General features: G+C 50.2%; 1 protein-coding gene across 3 annotated transcripts; it reads right to left on the minus strand.

The window, feature by feature from the left end:
• Positions 1–372: 372 nt before the first annotated feature.
• Positions 373–20,227, minus strand: PITX2 (paired like homeodomain 2). Of its 3 annotated transcripts, XM_045880587.2 has the most exons (5): positions 19,963–20,227; positions 16,112–16,167; positions 15,491–15,628; positions 4,160–4,365; positions 373–1,627 (listed from the first exon to the last, which is right to left on the minus strand). In XM_045880587.2, the coding sequence occupies exons 2-5, from the start codon at positions 16,155–16,157 to the stop codon at positions 1,064–1,066; spliced, it is 954 nt and encodes a 317-aa protein (XP_045736543.1). In that variant the 5' UTR covers positions 16,158–16,167; positions 19,963–20,227; the 3' UTR covers positions 373–1,063. The 3 variants fall into 3 exon arrangements, with proteins under 3 accessions (XP_045736543.1, XP_045736544.1, XP_045736542.1); XM_045880588.2 differs by lacking the exon at positions 15,491–15,628 and having other exon boundaries at positions 19,963–20,226; XM_045880586.2 differs by lacking the exons at positions 15,491–15,628; positions 16,112–16,167; positions 19,963–20,227 and adding an exon at positions 5,220–5,775.
• Between the last annotated feature and the right edge of the window lie 1,199 nt (positions 20,228–21,426).

Raw genomic sequence — 21,426 nt, forward strand, 5'->3', positions numbered from 1 at the left:
GGATGTGAAGACCTCCCCCCCAAAGAAGTTAATCCAAGCTGACATACTTCCTAAATTTCTCTCTCCTTTCTTCTTTCTCTCTTATATTATTTGCTAGCAATAATGGAATCCTCTGGGTTTAAGCCAAAGAAAAATCTGGGAGACAAGACCAGACTTTGCAGCCTTTTTTTTTTTTCCCCCCTGGGAGTGGCTTTTCTTTTTTTTTCTTTTTAGTTTCTGATGAATGACTATAATTTATTTCTACCAAATTTAAATAAGTCCTGCTGCCTTGTGTGTTTAACTAGGCGGGCAGAGGGAACTGGTTTGTTTAGGAAGCAGTGACTGAGAAACCCTGGCCAGGTGACAGAGGAGGGCAGAAAGAATCCAGACCAATTTGTATGTAGTATATTTTACTCCCATGAAATAAAACACATTTTTCATATTTGCTGAAAAGTAAAACAATAATATTGTACGAAATGTTATACACAGGGTAGGTTGTACATAGCAGTTTCAGAAACATCATTGCATCCACCAGAGAAACTATTCTAAAACTGATATTCACACATTATTTTATAATAATAATATGTTAGAAACATACAGTGTGGCATTTAGTATGTACATTCCTTTGCTCACAAGCGAAAAACCCTAATCGCTTCTGTATAACATGCTTTATTTTAAAGCCTAACCTTTAAAAACACTGTTGTGATAGTACTAACAACTGCTTTTTATAAAATTAATTTGACATTTCGATATATATACATCCTTTCAGTCATTTTAATGTTAACAATGCTAAACTTAAAAAATAACAAGCTTATAGTAATGTTAAAATGTCATATCCAGTCAAACATTTGTGTGTGTCCTTGCAACTGTCGGAAATACTTTTAGTGAAAGATGTCAGACATTGAGGAAATTCCTTTGAAATCAAAGGAGCTCTCTTTAATTCAGTGGTTTCCTTTTCTCTTTATATCTTCTCTTTCTCTCCCTTTCTTTAGTGCCCACGACCTTCTCGCGTAATTCCCAGTCTTTCAAGGGCAGAGTTGCCCCATCCGGCACGGTCCTAGGATCCGGGTGCTGTGGGCGAGGCTCACACCGGCCGGTCCACGGCATACTGGCAAGCACTCAGGTTGGACGCCGGGTTCTGCACGCTGGCGTAGCCGAAGCTGGAGTGCTGCTTTGCTTTCAGTCTCAGGCTGGCCAGGCTCGAGTTACACGTGTCCCTGTAAACGTACGGAGGAGTCGGCGGCGCGTAAGGACAGGCGGGCGTCGGCACCGCGGAATTCAGCGACGGGCTGCTCAGGTTGTTCAAGTTATTCAGGCTATTGAGGCTGGAGCCCGGGACACCGGTCACAGCTGAGGGCACCATGCTGGACGACATGCTCATGGAGGAGATGGAATTGGGTGGGGAGAACATGCTCTGCGACGACAGGGGGTTGACGTTCATAGAGTTGAAGAAAGGGAAGCTCTTGGTGGACAGAGAGGCTGACGTGAGACCCTTGGCGGCCCAGTTGTTGTAGGAATAGCCCGGGTACATGTCGTCGTAGGGCTGCATAAGACCGTTGAACTGAGGCCCAAAGCCATTCTTGCACAGCTCGGCCTGCTGGTTGCGCTCCCGCTTTCTCCATTTGGCCCGGCGATTCTTGAACCAAACCTGGGGGTGGAAGGCAAGGGAGCAAACAGATGCCACAGATCGGATTAGTAAAACGATCCCAGAAAGCACCAGAGGCCACCACCTCCGAGAGACAGACAGACACGCACACACACGTACGTGCGCGCGCACGCACACATCCCACCCCCCCCCCCAATTTTCCCCAACAGCCCACCGCCCCTGGGGCCCCAGCTGCCTGAGCCCTGTACAAGCGAGGGAGGCCCAGGCTCTGAACTGCGCCACAAACCCCAGTCCAACACCTGGCGGCCTGTGGGCGGCTTGTTCACTAACCCAGGCCCTCCTCAGGATCCAAAAACACTTACTGTAAAATAAACGCGGGGCAGCGGGTTTTCCGCCCAACCCTTACCCGGCCGCCTTGCAAACTTGCTTCCCTTCCAAAGCCACAGACACAGTGATGAGGACAAGGGGCTTTTAGGGCACCAGAGGCCCGGGCTCTCTTTTACACAGCTCCTCCCTCCTGTCTCAGACCTCCCCTGCCGCCCCACACTCCACAGAACGTGCTCTCACAACTGGCGCCAGGCCTCGACCCCCATCCTCGCCTAGCAAAATAAGGAATCAAAAAGCAAAAGACCACCCTCCCTTCGGCCTCCTAAACTCCTCAAGCTTGGCTTGTAATTCTCTGGGAACCCAGAACCGGTTGCTCCGCAGCCTCCCTCTCCCTTCGCTCGGCTTGTTCTCACCCTCCGCCCACTCCAGGTCGGGCCCCCGCGCCCAGCGCTGTTTCCGCCGGGCCCAGACCATTTGCTTGGCTTTGCGAGCAGCCGCCTAACCCGGTCAGCCCCCACCCGCGTCCGGTGGCCCCGACGCAACCCTTCTCTCAATCCACATCGGGCCCGCCCGTCGTCGCAGACTAAGGCTTTTGTGTATTGGAGTGAGGCCTGGCCCCAGATTTCAGAGCTGACACCGGTGATGTTTCACATTACACATCTCAGCCGGGCCCAGCCGCCTAATCCGCTTTTTTTTTTTCCTTTTCCCTTTCATTCTCGATTTCCTTTTTATCCCCCTTCCTCTTTGCACCCGACTGCTATAAAAAAAGCACGCTTCACTCCCACTTGGCTGGACACGCAGCGGGCCTGGATGGAGGCAGCCAGAGGGACCGAAAGCCCAGCATGGTAGGGGCAGGGAATCTGGGAGGGATTGCAGAAAAACCGAAGGGGGTGGGTGGGGAGGGGCGGGGGAAGAGGTCTTTTCCGAAGGATTCCAGAGAACCCACTGATTGTGTTTTTATTTTAATCACTTGCAGTTTCTACCCTAGGCCATCTAAACTTTGCCCAGGCAAGAAGAGTACGTGCAAGTCCCCTTCCCCCGAAGCATAGGAGAGCTAATGAAAGACTGACCTTGCGCAAAACCATGCGGCCGGAGAGCCAGAGGTCTAGCTCTGAGCAGTTAAACTAAAACCATTTTCAACTTCATCCCGGCTGTTATCCACCAGCATAGCCACATATCCTACACAAATGCCACCCAGAGAGTGCCTTCGTTCTCTCTGCTTTGGGAAAGCATTTTGGTCTTTATTTATTTTATTTTATTTTTTTTTTTTGTCGTTATTGTTGTATAGAGTTTTCTTCTTTCTTCTCTGCTCTAACTGGGGGCTCTATTTCTCCATCCAGAGCTGCTGCTGCTTTTTTTTTTTTTTCTTTTTTCCTTTTCTTAACAGCAAAGCCTCTGGATCCTGCTATTTGTGTTTCTGCTTCTAGAATCCTAACACATTTGGAGTTTTCCACTGACCAGAATAAACCAGGATGTTGCTACTGGGTAATTTAAATTCACTTTTGCCAATCCATAAAGTACAGATTTGCTACAAAGGTAAGCCCCCCCCCTTTTAAAAAAAAAACTATTATCATTGGGAAGAAGGGTATTAGTAACAATCTCCTGAGAAAAGATAAATAAACCAAACGGAAAAGTCTTTTTTCTTTTCTTTCTAAGAGGACTAACAGGATAGTAGGTGTGTATCAAAACTGCTTCCGTAAATCACAAAACTAAGGGATAGGGTATGGGAGAGACCTGAATGGCCAAAAAACCTCAAAGACTACGTAAGGAGGATGAGCTGAGTAGAGAGAGAAAAGGCCGGGCTAGGCTGGGCGCGAAAGTTTCCCACGGAGGACCAAATCTTGCACGTCTCCGGCGGGTATTTCTTGTTAAAAGCACACAGGTTGGAGCCTGTTCTCGCCTCCTGGCCTGGGAGGGATTTTATTAGCGCTCATCTGGCGACTGCAGGCCGGGAACACAATGCCCTGTGCAGGGAAATGCCACGCGGCCCGGTTCGGAAGGGCCAGGGGTGGCGGGGCAGTGAGCGGGTGCCGCTCCGGGCGCCCGCGCCAGGTCTACCGCCTGTCTCCTAAGGGGGAGCTGTAACCTCGCAACCGGGGCCGAGAGGCCTTCTGCTTTTGCAAAGGCACACCACCCGAGCCCTCCGGGAGACGCCGCCTTCCGCACTCCCTCCGTCCGGGTCTACGTGGCCTGCATCTCTACAATGGCTTCCTTCCTAGCCTTCCCAGGCTCCGCGAGGGGTCCTACCCGAACTCGGGCTTCCGTGAGGTTGGTCCACACGGCGATTTCCTCGCGCGTGGACATGTCCGGGTAGCGGTTCCTCTGGAAAGTGGCCTCCAGTTCCTGCAGCTGCTGGCTGGTGAAGTGAGTGCGCTGCCGCCGTTGCCGCTTCTTCTTGGACGGGTCTTCGGTGCCCACGTCCTCATTCTTTCCCTGCTGGCTCTTATCTTTCTCTGAAAACGAAACACACAAAGGTTCCCGTCAGCACGTCCACCTGCTGCCCGCGAACTCCAGCTGGACCCGGCGGCGGAGGCCGGGGATGAGATGGGCTGCCAGGGGAGGAGTGTGTGAGCGGCCTCTCCGGGCCGCGGGGAGCGCTGCGACTGTAGGGTGTGCAGATGGGAGTGTGGGTGTGAGCGCCCCATCTCCTCCCCTCCCCCAGCGCCGCACGTTTTATTTACATGTTTATCTCAGGGCAAAGGCACATTCATTTTTATAGCCTCTGCTTTCAAGTATATTTACACACCTCTGCGCAGACACACCAAACCTCCTCGGACACCCGCACGCGCGCCTTTTACAGAGCCCCCTCAGATCTCGATGCGGTTTCGGAAGGCTAGTAAAGGTAGATTTTGGGATTCGGTCACCCACCCAAGTTCTTCTGCCCCTTAGAAATACCGCTTCTTCTGCGGCGTAGTTTCGGAAATACTTTTCTAACAGGAGCAGCTTCTCGGGAGCTAAAAGCCAAGAGAACAGGGACCGGGTTGGGGGGCTGGGGGCTGGTCCCTGAACGTCTTCGAACGGAGATGCTGGGATTATTGTGACCCAGGAAACCTCGGGAGGCCAGGATAGGAATAGGGAAGAGTAGGAGAATGGCTCGCGGCGTTCGCGGCACCTCAGGCGGTCGAGGTTAGGAGAAAGGCACACGGAGCCAAAAGAATCCTGGCTCCGGAAGTTCTGCGGGAAGCAAACTAAACGACCACTCCCACCACGCCTCCCCCAGGAGGGGCCGACTTCCTTGGGGGCGAGAAAGGCCGAGCCGCAAGGGGCGGCTAGACCCGGGTGCCTGCGGGGCCGCGCGGCGCCTTACCTGCGGCCTCGGGGCTGGAGGTGTCAGAGATGGTGTGCACCTCCAGCCTGTGTTTGGAAGAGTCCAGGGAGCGGGTCTGACCGGGAGCCAGGACTGAAGCCATGGCCAGTGGCTGGGGATGGTGACAGGAGGAAGACGAGGAGGTGGCCAACAGCTTGGTCCCTACTGCTCGGTGCTCCAAGTGCAGCGGGCCTTTCATGCAGTTCATGGACGAAGGAGCGCGCCGCCCTACAAGTCCTGGGCTGCCGCCCGGCCGAAACCCCGTGGCCGCCGCCGCCTGCTCGGCTTTGCGCTATAGGCGCGGAGTTTCTCCGCTGTGGCCGCCGCGGGCAAAGCCAGGGAGCACAACCCCTGCTGAGTCTTTGAACCGAGCTGTCCCTGTCCCCCTCTCCTTCGGAAGGTTCTAGCGAAAGGGTCCGGCGGCGGAAAGTCAGCGGGCAAACGGAGACATGGGGATGTGGGTAGGAGGGCACAGCTCGGAGCGTCTTTGGGCAGCAGGCTTCCAAGCTCCAAAGAGAAACCAGAGTGGGCAAAGACCCCTTTCTTCCCTCCCTCCCTCCCCCAAGTACCCCTCCAATAAGGAAAGCTAACGGCGTTCGCGATCTGCCCGCCCCCCGCGCGGCAGCCCTGACAGCGAAGTGTCAAGAGTGACAGGGACAGGTAGCTGATATTAGATCCCCCGCAGCGGTGGCTGCGGCGGCGGCGGCGGCAGCGGCGCGGGCCTCTGGGCGCACCCTCCGCGGCGCGCACACGCACACCCCTCGGGCCGCCGAGCCCGAGCACGGACTCGCAGCAGCTCAACTCCCGGCACCTGGGCGAGCGACGGACCAGCTCTGCGGCTCCGAGCTTCCCTGTTGGCCTAACATCTTAAAACCAGAGGCGGGCTTCCTGGCGCCCAGACGTCACTTTGCCGCGGCCCTCCCAACCTTCCCCGCCTCCGACTCCTCCCAGACCCTTCGCCCAGCGGGAGTGACGTGGCTCCGCACCAATCAGGAGACCCCGAGCCGCGGCGGAGGGACAGCCCTGTCTGCACCTATCAGCTGTGTGGGGCCGGGCTAATACCCCACTGTGCCCACCAAGTCTACACCCGCCGGCGCCCGGGAATTCTGCTCTGCCCCGGCCGAAGACCGTCCGGCGTTTAGTTCAGGCGGGGAGGTAGAGAGGTGAGGCCGGGAGTAAAAGGCTCGGAAGAAAGGAACGGAAAGGTCGAGGGCTGAAAGGTACAAGAATCAACAAGCCTCCCCACCCCTTCCTTTTGTATCTCACTACAACCAATTCCAATTGAGAGATGTTTTTCTCTTCCTGGATGGAAAGGAGACATGCTACTTAAAACCAGAAAATTTAAAAAACAGCAACAAATCACCTCTCCGCGCTTAAATTTTCCAAACAGGCTGTCAAGTGAATGCTGCGCTAATCTGAAGAAGCTTTACTTTAATTGCAAAGAAGACAAAGCCCTGAGAAGACAGGCTAATAAATTAGAAATCGAGAAGCAAATGGACCCGTCAAAAGAAAATTACCTTGACTTTAAACGAACAACTGTTTGGTGGTTCACTCTGCATTTATACAAGAATAAAAAGTCGCCTCAGATCACGTTCTCTGTAATGCTTATTAGTCCCCAGACAGAGAATACACTATAGAATAGAAACCCTAACCCAGCATTTTCAAAATGCTGAAAGCTTATCCATTCTACTTAGCGTTGATTAAGACACATATCCTAGATCTTTCAAATTCCTTGTACACTGTATTAAGCTTGTCCTAACCCTAGAGAGAGCCCGCTTTAAATTCGACTCTCTTGTTTACTTTATTATCACTCAGATTCAAATCCATAAAGCCCGCAGAATCAACAACCTTGAGCTAATTATATATAAAATATGCTTTAATGAATTTCCATACAATTAAGAATGTTGCCAAATAACCAATTTCAAGGATAATTTTTAAGTCATTTTCTTTTCCTAGGGAGCTCAAGGCTGTTGAATCTTTAAAGTCCAAGCAGGCAGAGGCAGTCGGGTGGGGGCGAAGGGTAAAAACCTAGCAGAATACTCAGCTAGGAAAAGCAAAGCCTTACTCATTTATTTTTTAAAAAAGAAGAAAAAAGCCATCTTTGGGGACATCCAACTCTTTACAACACTATTTCCAAAAAACTTTAATTTCCAAATAAAGAAATACAAACATATCATTCAAAATAATTTTTGGAAAGTCCTTTTGTCCTCTGCTTAGGTCATCAGGAGAGCACAAACTAATCTCCTTTGGGTTTCTGCATTGGTGATTGCTTTATTGTGGAGTTAGTGTTATCATCCCTGAATGTGTATTTGTTTGACATTACAGTCAATGATTTGTAACACCAGTAGGAGGTATCTCCAGAAAACTCCCTCCTTGTCCTTGTTCACAAGATTGGGAAACGTAAGCAGTCTGGGTCAGAGTGGATGAGCAGACTACAAATATGTTTGTAACCTATGTGTCTCTCCTTTGCCTGGCTCTCCAGGCCAAACCCTATCTGCAACTCCTCCCCCATTTTAAACATGCTTGAGAGCCATCCAAAGAACCAAATGAGAATTGTTCTTCAGTCTCTCCCCAGAAGTATCATCCTACTTTAAGAAAAATATAGCTGCAAGGAGGAATTTTCTTTATAGTAAGGTTTAAAATCAGCATTTCTGGTTTTAACCTTTTATTCCAGTTTACCCCATTTCAAGCATTCACACACCTGCTCAGTGCAGAACACATCCTCATGTGACAGGTCTGCATTAGCTAAGGCTCATACATCCAGCTATATTAGGTCCTGCAATCTTATCACTAAATTATACATATTACACCAGCAGCCTGTTGGTAAAGAAGGTTAAATTAATTTACATTCTGCTCATTATCTGGTGCTTAAATGACGCATTTTATCCCCGAGATTTGGCGGAGAATCTCCTCAGACCCCACAGCATTTCACCGAAGACAATGCTCTTACATTTGTAGTGGTTTTTAATCTGATAAGACTCTAATTTGCTTAAGTCTTTTAAATAAGGGTTTTAAATGTTTCTAGCCATTTTCTTATTGAATTTTCTCTAATTCCCCCAAGATCATAAAGTATATGTGTAAAGTAAATATTTCCTCCCATTGCACTGCCAGCCGATGACCTATAACTAAGTCAATATGAATCCAGCTCTTTTCTGCCCAATGTGTTTACTAATCATATTCCAGTTTCTTCTTTTTAAACCTCAGCATAGCTGCAATCCCCAAAATACCAAACCCATAAAGCTTCATTTCATGAAGAAACTCCATCACATGAAAGAATGAAAAACTCCCCACCATAGAGAACATAATTTCTTTCTTAGTGTTAGTTTCTTTGAGAGTCAAACCCCGGAGCTGCAATTTTTGGTGGAGGCTCTGGGTGTTTCTTAAAACTCCTTACTCAGGAGAGCTGAGAAGCTCCACAGAACCATATAGATATCGAAGCCCATCTCTCATTAAACCCACAGAATTTTGATTTTAAACTCCATGGCTCTGTTGACTGACAGAACTCACATCACGGCAAATACACGTATGAAAGACCTAGTCTCCAAATCAGCTTCCAAAGAGGTTTAAACACCCAAGAGCAAGTGACAGCTCCTCATAGTGACAAATTGTGGGAGATATTGGAAGTACTGGTGATCTCCAGACAGCCTAAAAGCCTAAAAAGATAAAGAATCTTATACTGTATCTACCCATTGCAAAATCAAGTGGAAAATAAAGACAATTATCTGGAGATCTCTGGTTAAAGTAAGAACATAACCATATCTAACAATCAATCAATCATCTATCTAGATATGCACATACATAATATATAATGCCTCCCCCAACCATCAGCTTAGCCAGTAGGCATTTCTTTGCATCTTTCCAGAGTTTCAACTCTCTCCCGATCTCCTAGTCACTTCACACATGGTGAGCTTGGCTGACCCCCTTCTCAGGCCCACAGAATTCACTCCATGGATGGTACGAGTATGCCAACATGAAAAGTCTAAATGGTGAAAAGCAAGTAGTGGGAAATCAAGAAACACTTTTCAATGGAAACAGTGGTGGTGATGGTGGTGGGCAACTTCGGAGACAATCTACAAAAAAACTTGTGGTTGCACAGATACTGGTAGTATAGATAAAGAAGGGGTTGAAAGTAATCCTATGTATTTTGCAGGTTGAGCACTACCCTTGTGTTCCCCACGCACACACTCTTCTTTGACTGGTTCTAGAAATTTCTAGGACTTCCTAACCTCCCTCACAGAAATTTCCCATCCAGAAAAACATCAGGGTGGTCAGTTCAGGGAAACTGGAGGTGCTGTAAGGTCTCCACGAAAGGAAGCCCAGTGCGGGTTTGGGTTTTCCAGTCTGAAGACATTCAAGAATTCTCAGTTGGGTTTTCTTGCTTAATCTTTCAAAGCAAGACCCTTGAGGAGGGAAATGTGTGACATGGGGTCAGGAGTGTTTTGAGCTGCTGGTATTTGCCACCGATTACCAGTCTTAAGGTCTTATTTAATTTCACACTCTGTAGAGGTAGTTGCGCAAAGCCCCTCTGGCCCTCCTGGCGAGATTGGTTGGACTGCGCGGCCAAACTCTCGGGTGCGGTGGCCCAAGTATGGGCTGATATTCAACCAAGCGATCCACAACTTTTGGAAAAAAAAAAAAAAAATCTGTCCTCAAAGCTCACCTGGAAGATGGCTCAATTAGATGTCTCCCTGCGCTGTCAGATCGTAGAGGGGTGGGAGTCTTGCTCTGGTCCAGGCCAGCTCAAGGCGGTGGCCAGCCCAGACTCAGCTCAGAGCCGCGTTGACAGGCGTGATTGTGTGTGCGTGCGCGTGTGGTGTAAGGCACAGAGGTCAGATGGAGACCTTGCACCCTGCCCAAGAAGTGGCCTTTTCTCCCCTCCTTCTTCTGCTGGCTCTTTCTTCGCACACAAATAGAGCTGGAAAGGCCTCCTTCGTTGTACCGCCCCCGTCCCCCCGCCCCGCCCCCCGCTCCAGCCACGAAGCGGAGGCACCCAGAAATGAAAAACTTTACTGTGGCTGATCCCCATCCCCATCCCATTCTCTAAACGGATTAAAAAAGTGCTGGTTTGTAAAAAGGGGCCGATTATTTTCTGAATCATAAATCTGTGCATGTACTGAGCAGCACCCACATTCTCTGGGTCCCTGAAGACGGCATTCATATTTTAGTCCCCCACACTCAACCACTTGAGGTTTGGAGTAACTGGTTGCGGGTGCTCGGGGTGGTAGGGGGAGGTACCCCCACACTGGCGCGAGAAGAGAAGAGCAGGGATTAGAGGAGGCAGGACGGGTTGGGGGAGGGGATGCCCCTGAAACCATGAAACCCACGTGCTATATGCCTTTTTACATTAGTTTGTTAACACTGCAGGTTTATTAGGCCATCGTTTAATCTCAGAAAACAACTAGCTGCGGAAAAGTCAAATAAAGAGAATGGTATAAATTTGTTTCAGCTGTGGGGGAGAGCTAGGGATAGATGGGGGGCAGAGAGAGAGAGAGAGAGAAAAGAGAATGAGATAGACATTAATATCCAGGTCCAGAGAGGAGAACTAACAAGGGACTGACTAAAGTCACTTTAAAAAAAATTGGATTAAAACGCGCCTCTTTTTCTCTTTTCTGTATTTCTCCTCTCTAGCTCTTGTCCCTCTCCCTTTTCTATTTCTCTTGCTCTCCCTTTTTTCTGTCTTCCCTCTCCCAGACATGCTGGTAGCTAACATTCAGCATTAGTTGTCATGGTGACCATAAATCACATAAATCCAAAAATACCCACCTATAATCTGAGATGAAGCTTTTATTTCCCTAGCGAAATAATATTTTAAAAGCTGTCAGCTGACAAAAAAAAAAAAAAAAAAAAAAAAAGGAGCCCACCTCATCGTAGTAACCCAAGTAATATATTACTTCTAAAGGTTTAAATTAAAATGTCAGCCTGTTAAGAACATGCTGGGAGAATTTTGGGCACTCTTCATGTCAGAGCCTTACAATGAAGTTGACTCCACCACTCCTGATCACTCTTTAGCACATATACACAATTTTGCTGCTCATTCTCCTATTAATTTCTTTCCTTCCCTCCCACCTACCTTAGTCTGTCCAGACTCTGCCGTCGGTGGTAAAAGAAAGGAGTCTCCACCTGGATCAGAGAGGGGTTCAATCCTCTGTCTGAGCCTTTTGAGGACCTTGTGTGTTGGTCCTCTCTTATCAATCATTTCCCCAAACGAAACATGGGGTTTGGGGGGAAGAAAAGGTTCTCGTCAGGATCCAAAGGGGGGTGACTCCCTAGAGGAACTGAGAAGAAAGAAATGCAGAGAAGACTGGGGGTGGAGGGGCAGACAGAGTAGTGAATTGACCTGGGTGACCAGTTTCTGTGGTTAAGTCTAGCCTAGGAAAGGTACCTGTATTCTCTCACTCCTGCTTTTTTTCTCCTGAGAGGAAACTTTCCTATTTGGAGACCCTGGTGGGGGAGGGGGGTGACGGCCACAGTTGGGCCTTTTGTCTTCTACCTTGGGCTTGTTGTCTTTTGCCTATCTTTGGATTACAGGGTATTCGCCTAGATGAAGAGCCATTAATTACCCATTCAGTCAATATTAGGAAGACGACAAAGCTTTTTACATAGGATTAAGAAGACATCAGATTGTTCCATTAGTATATTCCTGCTCACGAATAAGCTTTCGTTATACATTTCCCTTTCCCTCCCGAGTCGTTCTAACAACTGCTGCATATATTAACAGCGGGCGGTGCGGAATAACAGCCCAACCAGCCTTACGAAAAACTTTGAGCGCGCTTGGTGTCCCTAGCAAGGAACACGACGACCTGTAAAGACTACCTCTGCGGGCGGAGATCCGCAGGGACTGACTACCTATTGCACAACTGGTACAATTTCCCCCGGTGGGGAAAAAACCCCCACAAAACGCAGAGGCAGCTTCTGCCAATAAGCTACAGAGTTGGCGCGGGGTGGGGTGGGGTGGGGCGGTAGTAAAGGAAAAATGGAAATCTCCTCTCCTTAACCATGTTCCCCTCTCTGGTTGCTTCTGCCTCAGACTTCACGCCCCTTCTGCTTGCCCCTGTCCCTTGCCCCGGGCCTCATCACTATGAGCCTTCTACCCTCTAAACATCCCCCTTCTTTCAGACAACGGCTCAGGCCCCAAGCACTGCTGCACGTACCACCACTCCGCGTTTCTCTAGAGATGGTCTGGACTGCTCTCCCTGGTATCCTTGTTAGCATGAAAGCGGCTTCATGACGGCGAAGGGAAACCGGCTTATTTGCTTTCAGGGGGTACATTAGGAATCCACGCAGTATGTGCTCGGCAAACATTTGCTGATTGAATGAATGAAGGGTTTGCCACCGCCCAGGCGGCAGGGGTTACCCCGGGTCCTCTGAAGAAGACTGAGATCTAGCTGCTTGCTGGGAGTGTGTGTGTCGCGGCTAGGGGTGCCACAAGGGGCCTTGGAGTCTCCCTCCCAAGGGAAGGAAGTCCGAGCACCCCAGAAACTTGGGGGAGACTCTTGCAGCTCATCCACTGAGCCAAAGCTATTTAAAAATTAATGGCGTCTCTGGGGAAAGCCCGGCGAAGGTACCCGCCCAAGTATGGTCCCAGCAGCTCAGTCCGTTTTCAGCCCGGAAACCAGAGCCACCGCCCCGAAACTTTAAGGGTTACTGACAGGGGAGGATCACTCCCTCCCCTTCCTGAAAGTCAAGAGCACTGTTTGATTTCAGCAAAGAGGTTTCTTTTGGGACACCCAAAGCAAGGAAGTCAAGGATCTCTGTTCTAGGGGGACGTTCTCAGCAGACCCCTGTCCCTTCTTTCTGGGGGGACAGTTTAACTTGCCAACTCTTCCTCCCTCCACTTGGATGCCTAGCCATTCCTCCTTCAACCCTCTCTCAAACCTGCAGCCAACCTCGTGCCCCCTCCAGTTCCAGGGTTCCAGCCAAGCCGTGGGTCAGCCCAATGGCTATCAAGGGGACAGGGTTCCCTTGGGAAGGAACGCAGAGCTGGAGCCTTCCAGAGGTTAACCTTGTCTACTTAGAGACCGTTTTCAGTCTTCAACGAGAGCACACTGTTTTTGAGGGGTTGAGAGGATTGCGCCAATATAAAGCATCACAATTCCTTTTGAAAACTGCACGTCATTGTAAACATTTTTTCTTTTTGAAACCAAAAAAAAAAAAAAAAAAGGTTATAAAAAATAAAGGAGAAAAATCTTTCTTTTAAAAGCAGGCTGTGGCCAGGAGTTTGCCTATCACATGAGTTAAATCAACTTATATTCAGTAGAGGGGACTCTGACAACCTTCCTTCCGAGGCACTGTAGTTTTGCCTACACACGTGTGACATTTTTTTTTCTACCACATCCCTAAAAGCCAATAAAAATCAAGATTTTCGGCATTTCTCCCTATCACATGCCTCTCCTTAATTAATGGCATTAAACATGTTTAGGCAGCAACTTTCCTCTTCGGTCCAAAAGGTAGATTGTTGCCAGTGTAGAGCCTTTCACGTGCACTAAAATAATCCTGGCCTCAAATGGTTAAGAAAACAATCATTCATTTATTTCTAGTTCTTTATTTATCTGCTAATGATCAAAAGTGGATGCTCAGTGGCCCAAGCGGGGATTGTGACTGCAGCAGAAAGGACACGCTCTCTGCAGTTTCTTGCCCACCTAGGAGGCCCCCAACCCATCTCCAGCCTCCCCTCCAATGGGCCCTGCCTCCCTAGCTCAGATGGAGACCACCTGTCCTCAGAAACCATTCCTGAGGTCTGGGAGCCCTGGGTTGGGGCGGGGATAGAAGACACCCTGTAGCGCTCCTGCTCCCAGCGCAGCAGGAAACCTCAGCCTCAGCTCCGTGGCTGCCAACCCACCCCAGGCGAAGCGAGATTGGGGAGCTCCCCCAAGTCTGGCCAGGGTCAGGACTGAACCCCCACAAAATATTTCCCCAGGAGTCATCGCCGTTCTTGATTTTTAACCCTATCCCAAACATACTCCAGTCTAATAATTTATTTTTACGACCAATTATCAAACAGAGGAAGAATTTAACACAATCTTAATGACAGAAATCACCCGACGTTATCTCTGCCTGGCCCCATTTAACCCCATGGGGTTAATCCTGGACAAGTGAGCGTTTAACTGGCCCAGCAGGAGGACTCGCGATATTGTGGTGTCGAGACTGCTCTGCTCCAGACCACTTTAGAAGTTTTATTTAGACAAATGATAATTTTCTCAGATTTACTGGGAAGCCTGAATGCAGGGCCTTTGTTTTCTTCTTAGTCATATGGTTTGTTTACTTGGCGGGGATCCCAATTCGCCCCCCTCCGGCACACATTACATTTGTATCCTTACACTTTAATCCGGAAAGAGGGGGCTAGGGGCTGAGGGCGGTGGGGGGCTTTATCTTCTCACACTATCAAAGGTCAACAACTTCCTGAGGCCAGGCACTTATTATTATAGTAACCTGGAAAACCCGGAGAATAGAAGAACGGTTAAGTTTGAGTTTCTCATGTATTCTAAGGGGAAGCTTGTCCCCTCATCCTTAGACACACACACGCACACACACACAATTAAAGTGTAAGTTTCAGTTCAGCAAAGGCCTGTGCAGTGGGTTGGAGGCGTTTTAACTTTTACACAAGCCTGCAGACTGAGCAGCAGTGTCCCTTGACTCGTCCACAATGAAACCCGCTAATTTAGCAACGACACCACCAAGACCCGAGGCCTTGCAACCTGCACAACAGGTAGGTTCGCGTCGACAAGGGCACACACTTCAGTACACCCTTGGCTGCTGCGCACGGTCGCTGCCCTGAAGTTCTGCGGGGCTCCAGTGAGCTCTTTTACCTCCCGACCAGGCGAATCCTTGCCAACACTAGCCTCCCGTGGAAAACCCCGCACCCACCAGCCTGGGCGGGGCACCGCTGAGAGCTGCAGGGGCGGGGTGGACCCTTGGTGGTGCTGCACGCAGTGGGACATGGCGGGCGACAGAGGTCGCTGTTGGACTACTTTTCCGCGCCAGCCAGAGGCACAGAGATCGGTTGGGGTATGGGTAGGAGATCAGGCCACAGGGAGAGAGCGAGAAGGAGCCAGAGGGAGAGAGGTGTTGGGTCTCAGGAGTGCAGTATAATTTGGGGAAAGGAATTAACGTCCCTGGGACGGCTGCTTCCCGTCCCACCCAGAGGCCAAGTGTCTCAGTCACGGAGCAGGCACGCCGACTCTGGCGGCCTCGCCGGCGTGCGCCTTACCCGAAGCCCAGAGGCCCGGAGGCGGGTGCCCTGCGCGCGGCCTGCGCTTCGCTCCCGGCCTTACCAGTGGCGCCGGGATGCTGCCGCGGGAAGAGCTTGCTGCTGGCCGCCTCTTTCCGGCTCTCGGGAGAGTCTGTGAACTCGACCTTTTTGATTTCGGAGTCTTTGGAGAAGAGGCATTCAACGGCCGCCGGCTGCACGCCTGGGCCACGCGCGCCCGCCCCACAAGCGGGTAGAGAGACGCCCGGGACCGCCGCGGAAAGAAGCGGGGGTGTTGGGGAGGCGGGGGAGGAGCAGGACGAAAAAGAGAAAAAGGGACAAAGAGCAAAGACCCAGTTAGAGGAAAGGGCGGAGGACACTCCCGTCTCCCGGACCCTCTGGCAACCCGGCGCAGGGCGGCGTACTCTTCTCCGCGCCTCCCGGGCTGCCAGCGGCTCTCTCCGGGAGGAGCAGGCCCCAGGCGTCGGGCCGCGGCGAGCGGCTCCCTCCCTATCCACGGCCGCCCCCACCCCCGAGCCCCCGGGGGAGGCCACCGGCGTCCTGGTTCTGCGTCCCTTTGGTCCCGGCCGGCCCCTCCTGGAAGAGCCCCTCGCCACTGCCTCCCCAGGGGGCCGGTGCCCTCTCGCCGCCCTCGCGCGGTGCGGTCTCCCCGTCGGGTGACCCGGGCAGGAGAAGCGACCCTTACCTAATTGCACACACGCCGACACTAGTTTGCGGCAGTTGGTCTCCATTCCCCGTTATCTGCAAAAGAAAAGAGAAGGAGGGCTGTGAGAAGCGGCGGTCCCCGAGCGTGCGGGGCGCAGTGGAGGCTACCTGTGGGGCGGACGGACAAATTCAGATTCGCCGTTTAGCGCCCACTCTGTGCTGGGTTTCCGGCGTGTTTCTCTGACCTGACAGCCTCTGGCCGCCCCGCCTCAGCCCCGCCCTAGCCCCTGGTCCAGGACTTCTGAATGGACCTGAGGGGGATCTCTCTCTGCAGAGTTGGTGTGAATGCGCCCAGGCGCTCTGGACGGATAAATCCATCGTGTTCTGGGGGACTTAGGCTGTGGAGCTACTCACAAGATGTCTGTGTCAGGGCTTAAGAGCCCGTCTGAACACGGGGCCAAACTTAGCAGATACCAAATTTTGGGGTGAGTGAAGAGGACCTGTCTCTTGAGGAAGTTGTGTGGAAGCCCACCATTTAAGCACAGTGCTTTCCGTGAGTAGGAGCTCAGTGAACCTTTGTAGAATATCAGAGTCAACTTGTAACTGTCCTATACAGCAGTTGTCCTCGATTTTCTGTAATTCTGGAATGAACGGGACTCTAAGATTCTTGGCCTAGGGTGCTCCAGGAGCGAGCTGGCTTCGGGCCTCTCATCCATCAGGAGCCACTTTTCCATATTTAGCCACACTTTTCCCTGGAGATACTCACCCGGCCATTTATTTACCCTAAAGTAAGATTTAAGATCGCAGAGGAGCGAAACGGGGTGGACTGAGTAAGACAGAGGGGAACGGGGCAAATTGTCCGAAGAGTTTTCTTCCCACCAAGGACGTAGAAATAACTCGTAGAGAACGGCTCCCCCGATTCTCCCTGGCAAACCAAATCTTTTTCAAATTTCCAACCACAGCGCAGCGAGCCAAGCGTTTAACGCGCGCCCCCTTTTCCGCCACAGGCAAACGGGGGGAGGTGGGTGGCGAGAGACCCTGTCGGGGTGGGTAGAAGAGTCTCGGCTGCTTTAAAGACAGAAGAAAAGAAAGAAGGTCTCGGGCTCCCCAGACCCTTCGGATCTCCGCTCCTGCCTCTCTTCACGCTAACCAGGGTACGCCGGCGGCGGGAGGGCCCACTTCGCTCGGGTCCAGGGCTAAGGGTAGGAGCGGGCGTTGCCCCTTTGGCCCAAGAACAGAGGCGGGGCAGGGAGCTGCGGGTCTGGCTCGACTCTGGGTCGTATTTCCCGGCTCCTCGGCCTCTCCTGGAACTAGCCGGGCCTCGGGGGCCTCTGGCCAAGGTCGCTGCTTAGAGGAGGGGCTGCCCAGCGCGGCGGCGTGGGGATCCAGGGGTTCCCCCCACCCACTAGCTGGGACGTGGGCGGGGGCTCTGCAGATCCTTGCAGGCCCGGGGGCCCAGAAGTAGCAGTTTGGCGGCTCCAGATTTAGTGATTCTGCAGTAAAATCACAGGATTAGTCCCTGATTGAGATGTCTGTTCGTGAGATATTACAAAATTCATTATCACAGCTTTCTACTAACTCGATATGAAGTAACACAGATGGGATTTTATTAGTCCAGACTTCAAATGTTTACTTATGATAATTTCAGGGGAAATTTGCATGTCAGCATCAATTCGATAATCTTTTTTTTTTTTTTTTTTAACATCTGAACTGGCTGCATTATTAGCGGGTAGCCAAAGCATTGCAGATGGTAACTGCAAATCGTTTTTATTTTTTTAAGGAATGAAATATACAAAAGAAAAAGATGGGGTCGCTCAGTGTAAAGTCAGTCAATTACTACACATTCTCCCCCCACTCCCAAGCTTCAGTGCTGAAGACCAAACAAAGCAATACAAAACAAATCTTCAAGAACTCTGTTCTAAGGACTGAAAAGAAGGTCAAGACATGTTCCTTAGCTCACTCCTAAGTGTCCTTGTGACTTGGGGATTTATTTTGCAGTCAAAATGAGCCCTGAGACCTGCATTATTTATTTATTTTTACTTCATATAATTACCAGGGCTACTAGATGAATTAAATCTAAGTAACTAGGGAAGATAATTTTTAAAAATAACCTCCGATTCCTGCCTGCTGATCCTTAAACTTGCCCTGTCAAGGAAGACAAGTCTTACTGGACAAATTTGGCCATAGGATTTAGGGACTAGCCTCCACCGCTAATCTCACAAATTAAGATGCACAACTTTTTTTGATGGGAAATTGTTCTCACCCCAAAAGTTCCTGTCCCGGTTTGAATGTATATGCCAGGCAATCTTGTTCTGGCCAACTTGGGTTTTCTATTGTGAATATGCTAAAAAGCACCATACAGTTAATGAAGCACACTGAACCACACTGGCCAAGGCAGGCAGTAAAGCCATGAGAAATAAAACAATTTTCTTAAAAAAAAAAAATTTCTGATGATTGCCATAAGAGGAAATTGCAGGATAAAACATAGTTCTAATAATTCCAAATCCTTTCAAATTTCTCCCCTTTCCATTTATTTTGTTACCCCATAACAAAATCTTTAATGGAAAGTTTAAAAATAAACAGCACAAGAACATATGTTTTAAATGAACTAAATTGGTGAGATTAGCCAGTAAATTAATTTGCAGTGGGTAATCACTTAAGGAAATTAAAATACTGCTTAACACAGTTCTGTATTTTACCAGTTTAAGCCTTCTTTTAAACCAATTAATATTGATGCTTTAGGAACACTTGAAGACAAACATGCTCAACTTGAGGAACAAAGCACCTGAATAATTTACGTGTAGTTTTGCTGAGGTAAAGTAAAACATTCCATAAATGAAGTAGCTATTTAATTTTTAGGGAATGTTTGATTATTGAAACCTTGTATGCTTATTTTATGTCACACCAATAAAAATCCTCAATCTATTTTACTTACGTGCTTTGTTTCCTTAACTTAACTGGTATCTGAATTTTAGATAAATTTCCTCCAAAATTATATTAAAATCATGTTTAATTCTTATTAATGGCCAAAAAATGCAAGGGAATCTCTTTAAATCAGATTATTTTTTTCATACAAATACTTTAGAATGTTTGACTGCCTGTATTATTTTAATTCATAATAGTAAAAGTTTTTTCATTTAGTTTACTTTAGTAAGACATAATACTCACACACACAAAAAGAGTAAATAACATACTACCCTATCATTTCTAAATTACTTAGGAAAGTAAAGTCATTGAATTGGAATTAAAAGAGATCCGTACGTCCCAGATTTAGAAACATAATTTTTTTCTTACTCCACACTTGGAAAATAGTCCTCTCCCCTTTACCACTTAAAATGTATCTCCTCAAGTGCAAGATTGGAGTTGACTGGTGATCAATTTAAAGGATTTATAATCCGAAGTAATTGTGTGAGCTTGGCATCCAGGCCTGGCTCCCAGGTAATTCGCTTGGGCCTGAGAGGTCACTAACTGCCAGTTAAGATGGAATCTTTTTTCCAATTGGTAACAATGGGAAGGGGGCTAATCTTCCAGTAGCTGAAACTTTGTACCCGGCCCTTTATCTTGAGAATGCTAATCCTCAGCCTGAGGATTTGTCCCTGCAGTGTTGGCACCGAGATTTAAGGGAAGATACCTCGTTTTAAATGCCAGCCATGGTCTCGCTTCCCACTCGACTTCAGCAACCCCATAGATTCTAGTGTCAGCGACTGGGGACAAGAGGAACAGGGCTTTGCAAGGTCTGTTTGCCAACTGAGTTACCTCGGGGTGGGGGGGGTGGGGGGGAAGGCAGCCCCAAGAACCACAAATCACCTACAGTGAAGATTCTCCAAAGTGGAACAAATTTCCAAACTCGCATTATCTCACATCCCCGCGGAAGAGACGGCCTCCACTTACCGGCTACCGGGAGAGAGCTGCTGTCTCCGCGTCCCACCGCTTCCCGGGGAGATTTCCAGCAAGCCGAGGCGCAGGCAGCACCGCAAGCGCCTGAAAGCCGAGCCCGAGAGGACTGCGGGGCTCCCGAGGGTGCCAAGTTCCGAGGGAGTCTACGGGTGCGCGGTGGCCGCGGGAATCTAGCCGTCACTGGCAGTTTCTTTCTGCTCCTCTCCAGCTTTCTCGCTCTGTCTCGCACTCTCTCTCCCCTCCCTCGCTCTCATCCCTCTCTCTTCCCTCAGCTCGGTCTCCGTGTGGGGAGTGACGTGACGTCAGCAGAGATTCCACCAAACTCCACTGCACAGTGGCGGGCGGGCGGGCAGCCGAGCCCGGCTGCGCGGCGGGCGTTCAAGGAGCGAGCAAAGCGTTCGGGCGAGCGCGGGGGGGAGCGGGCAGGGGCGACGAGGAGCGAGGCAGGGCAGGGAGGTGAGGCCGGCCGGCCAGAGAGTCGGGAGCCGGAGGAAGAGCCCCGAGAGCGAAAGAGGGGCAGGGACCCGGGCAGGATTCTGAGACAGGAGCAGACGAGCATCAGGCGCTAGCAATCCTACTGTGGAAAGGAGGACAGGAGGGGAGAGTGGGATGGAGGAGAAGAAAAAGGAATCAGCGCCGAACCGGGAGCGCTAATAAATCAGAGGGGGAGGACCAGGGCGTCCGAGAGACAGAAACTTACTCCTGGGGAGCAAACCAGGACGGAGAAAGAGGAAGGGACAGGGAAAGTGGCCCAAGAAATGGAACAAAGGACAGAGTGCAGGGGTTTGTTTGGGGCGAGGCATGTGGGGTGTGAGTATGAGAGTGCCTGTATGTGACCTTTTTTGCAGGCCTGCAGGGTTGAGAGAAGAGGTCACGGAAACGAGGAATTGAGGAGTGGGGGTGGTGGTTAAGTGAGGGGCGCACAGGAGGCTGGAGTGAAAGTAGGCGGAGTGGGGGTGAGAGAGGATGACTGAAGAGAAATCAGGAAAAGTGGGGCGAGCGGGGGAGGGTGGGGAAGAGGGTTGGGAGGGCGACAGCGAGACTAGTCAGCCGGGGAAGGCCGAGATGCTTGGCCCAGCGCTGCCGGCCGGGACACCGCGCCCGAGGTCAAGGCGGGTGGACCAAGAACGCTGCGCCCTGTGTCCGTGCGCAGGTGGGCACGGTTGGGCACAGACCAGTGTAAGGCAAGGATTGCGCTGGGCAAGGCTCGGGCGTTCATAGAGTCTAGAATTTCCTTTGCTGTACCTACACTCAACAAGTTCACCCCGGGTCACGGATATCTCATTTTTTAAAATGACGAGGTTAAGGTTCCTGGCGAGCATGGTATTAAATTGCAAGGGATGGTGGTGGGGGTGGGAAGGGAAGCTACCCTCAAATCCACATTTGCTCCTAAAAATCGACGAACACGTGAAGTTAGAGGAGTCATTTTCACTCGAAAAGTGTGCCTTACATCTAAAC

This window comes from Mirounga angustirostris, unplaced genomic scaffold, assembly GCF_029215605.1.
Source record: "Mirounga angustirostris isolate CCGP_5_RB_7025 unplaced genomic scaffold, mMirAng1.0.hap1 SCAF_2, whole genome shotgun sequence".
In the NCBI taxonomy this organism is placed as follows: domain Eukaryota; kingdom Metazoa; phylum Chordata; class Mammalia; order Carnivora; family Phocidae; genus Mirounga; species Mirounga angustirostris.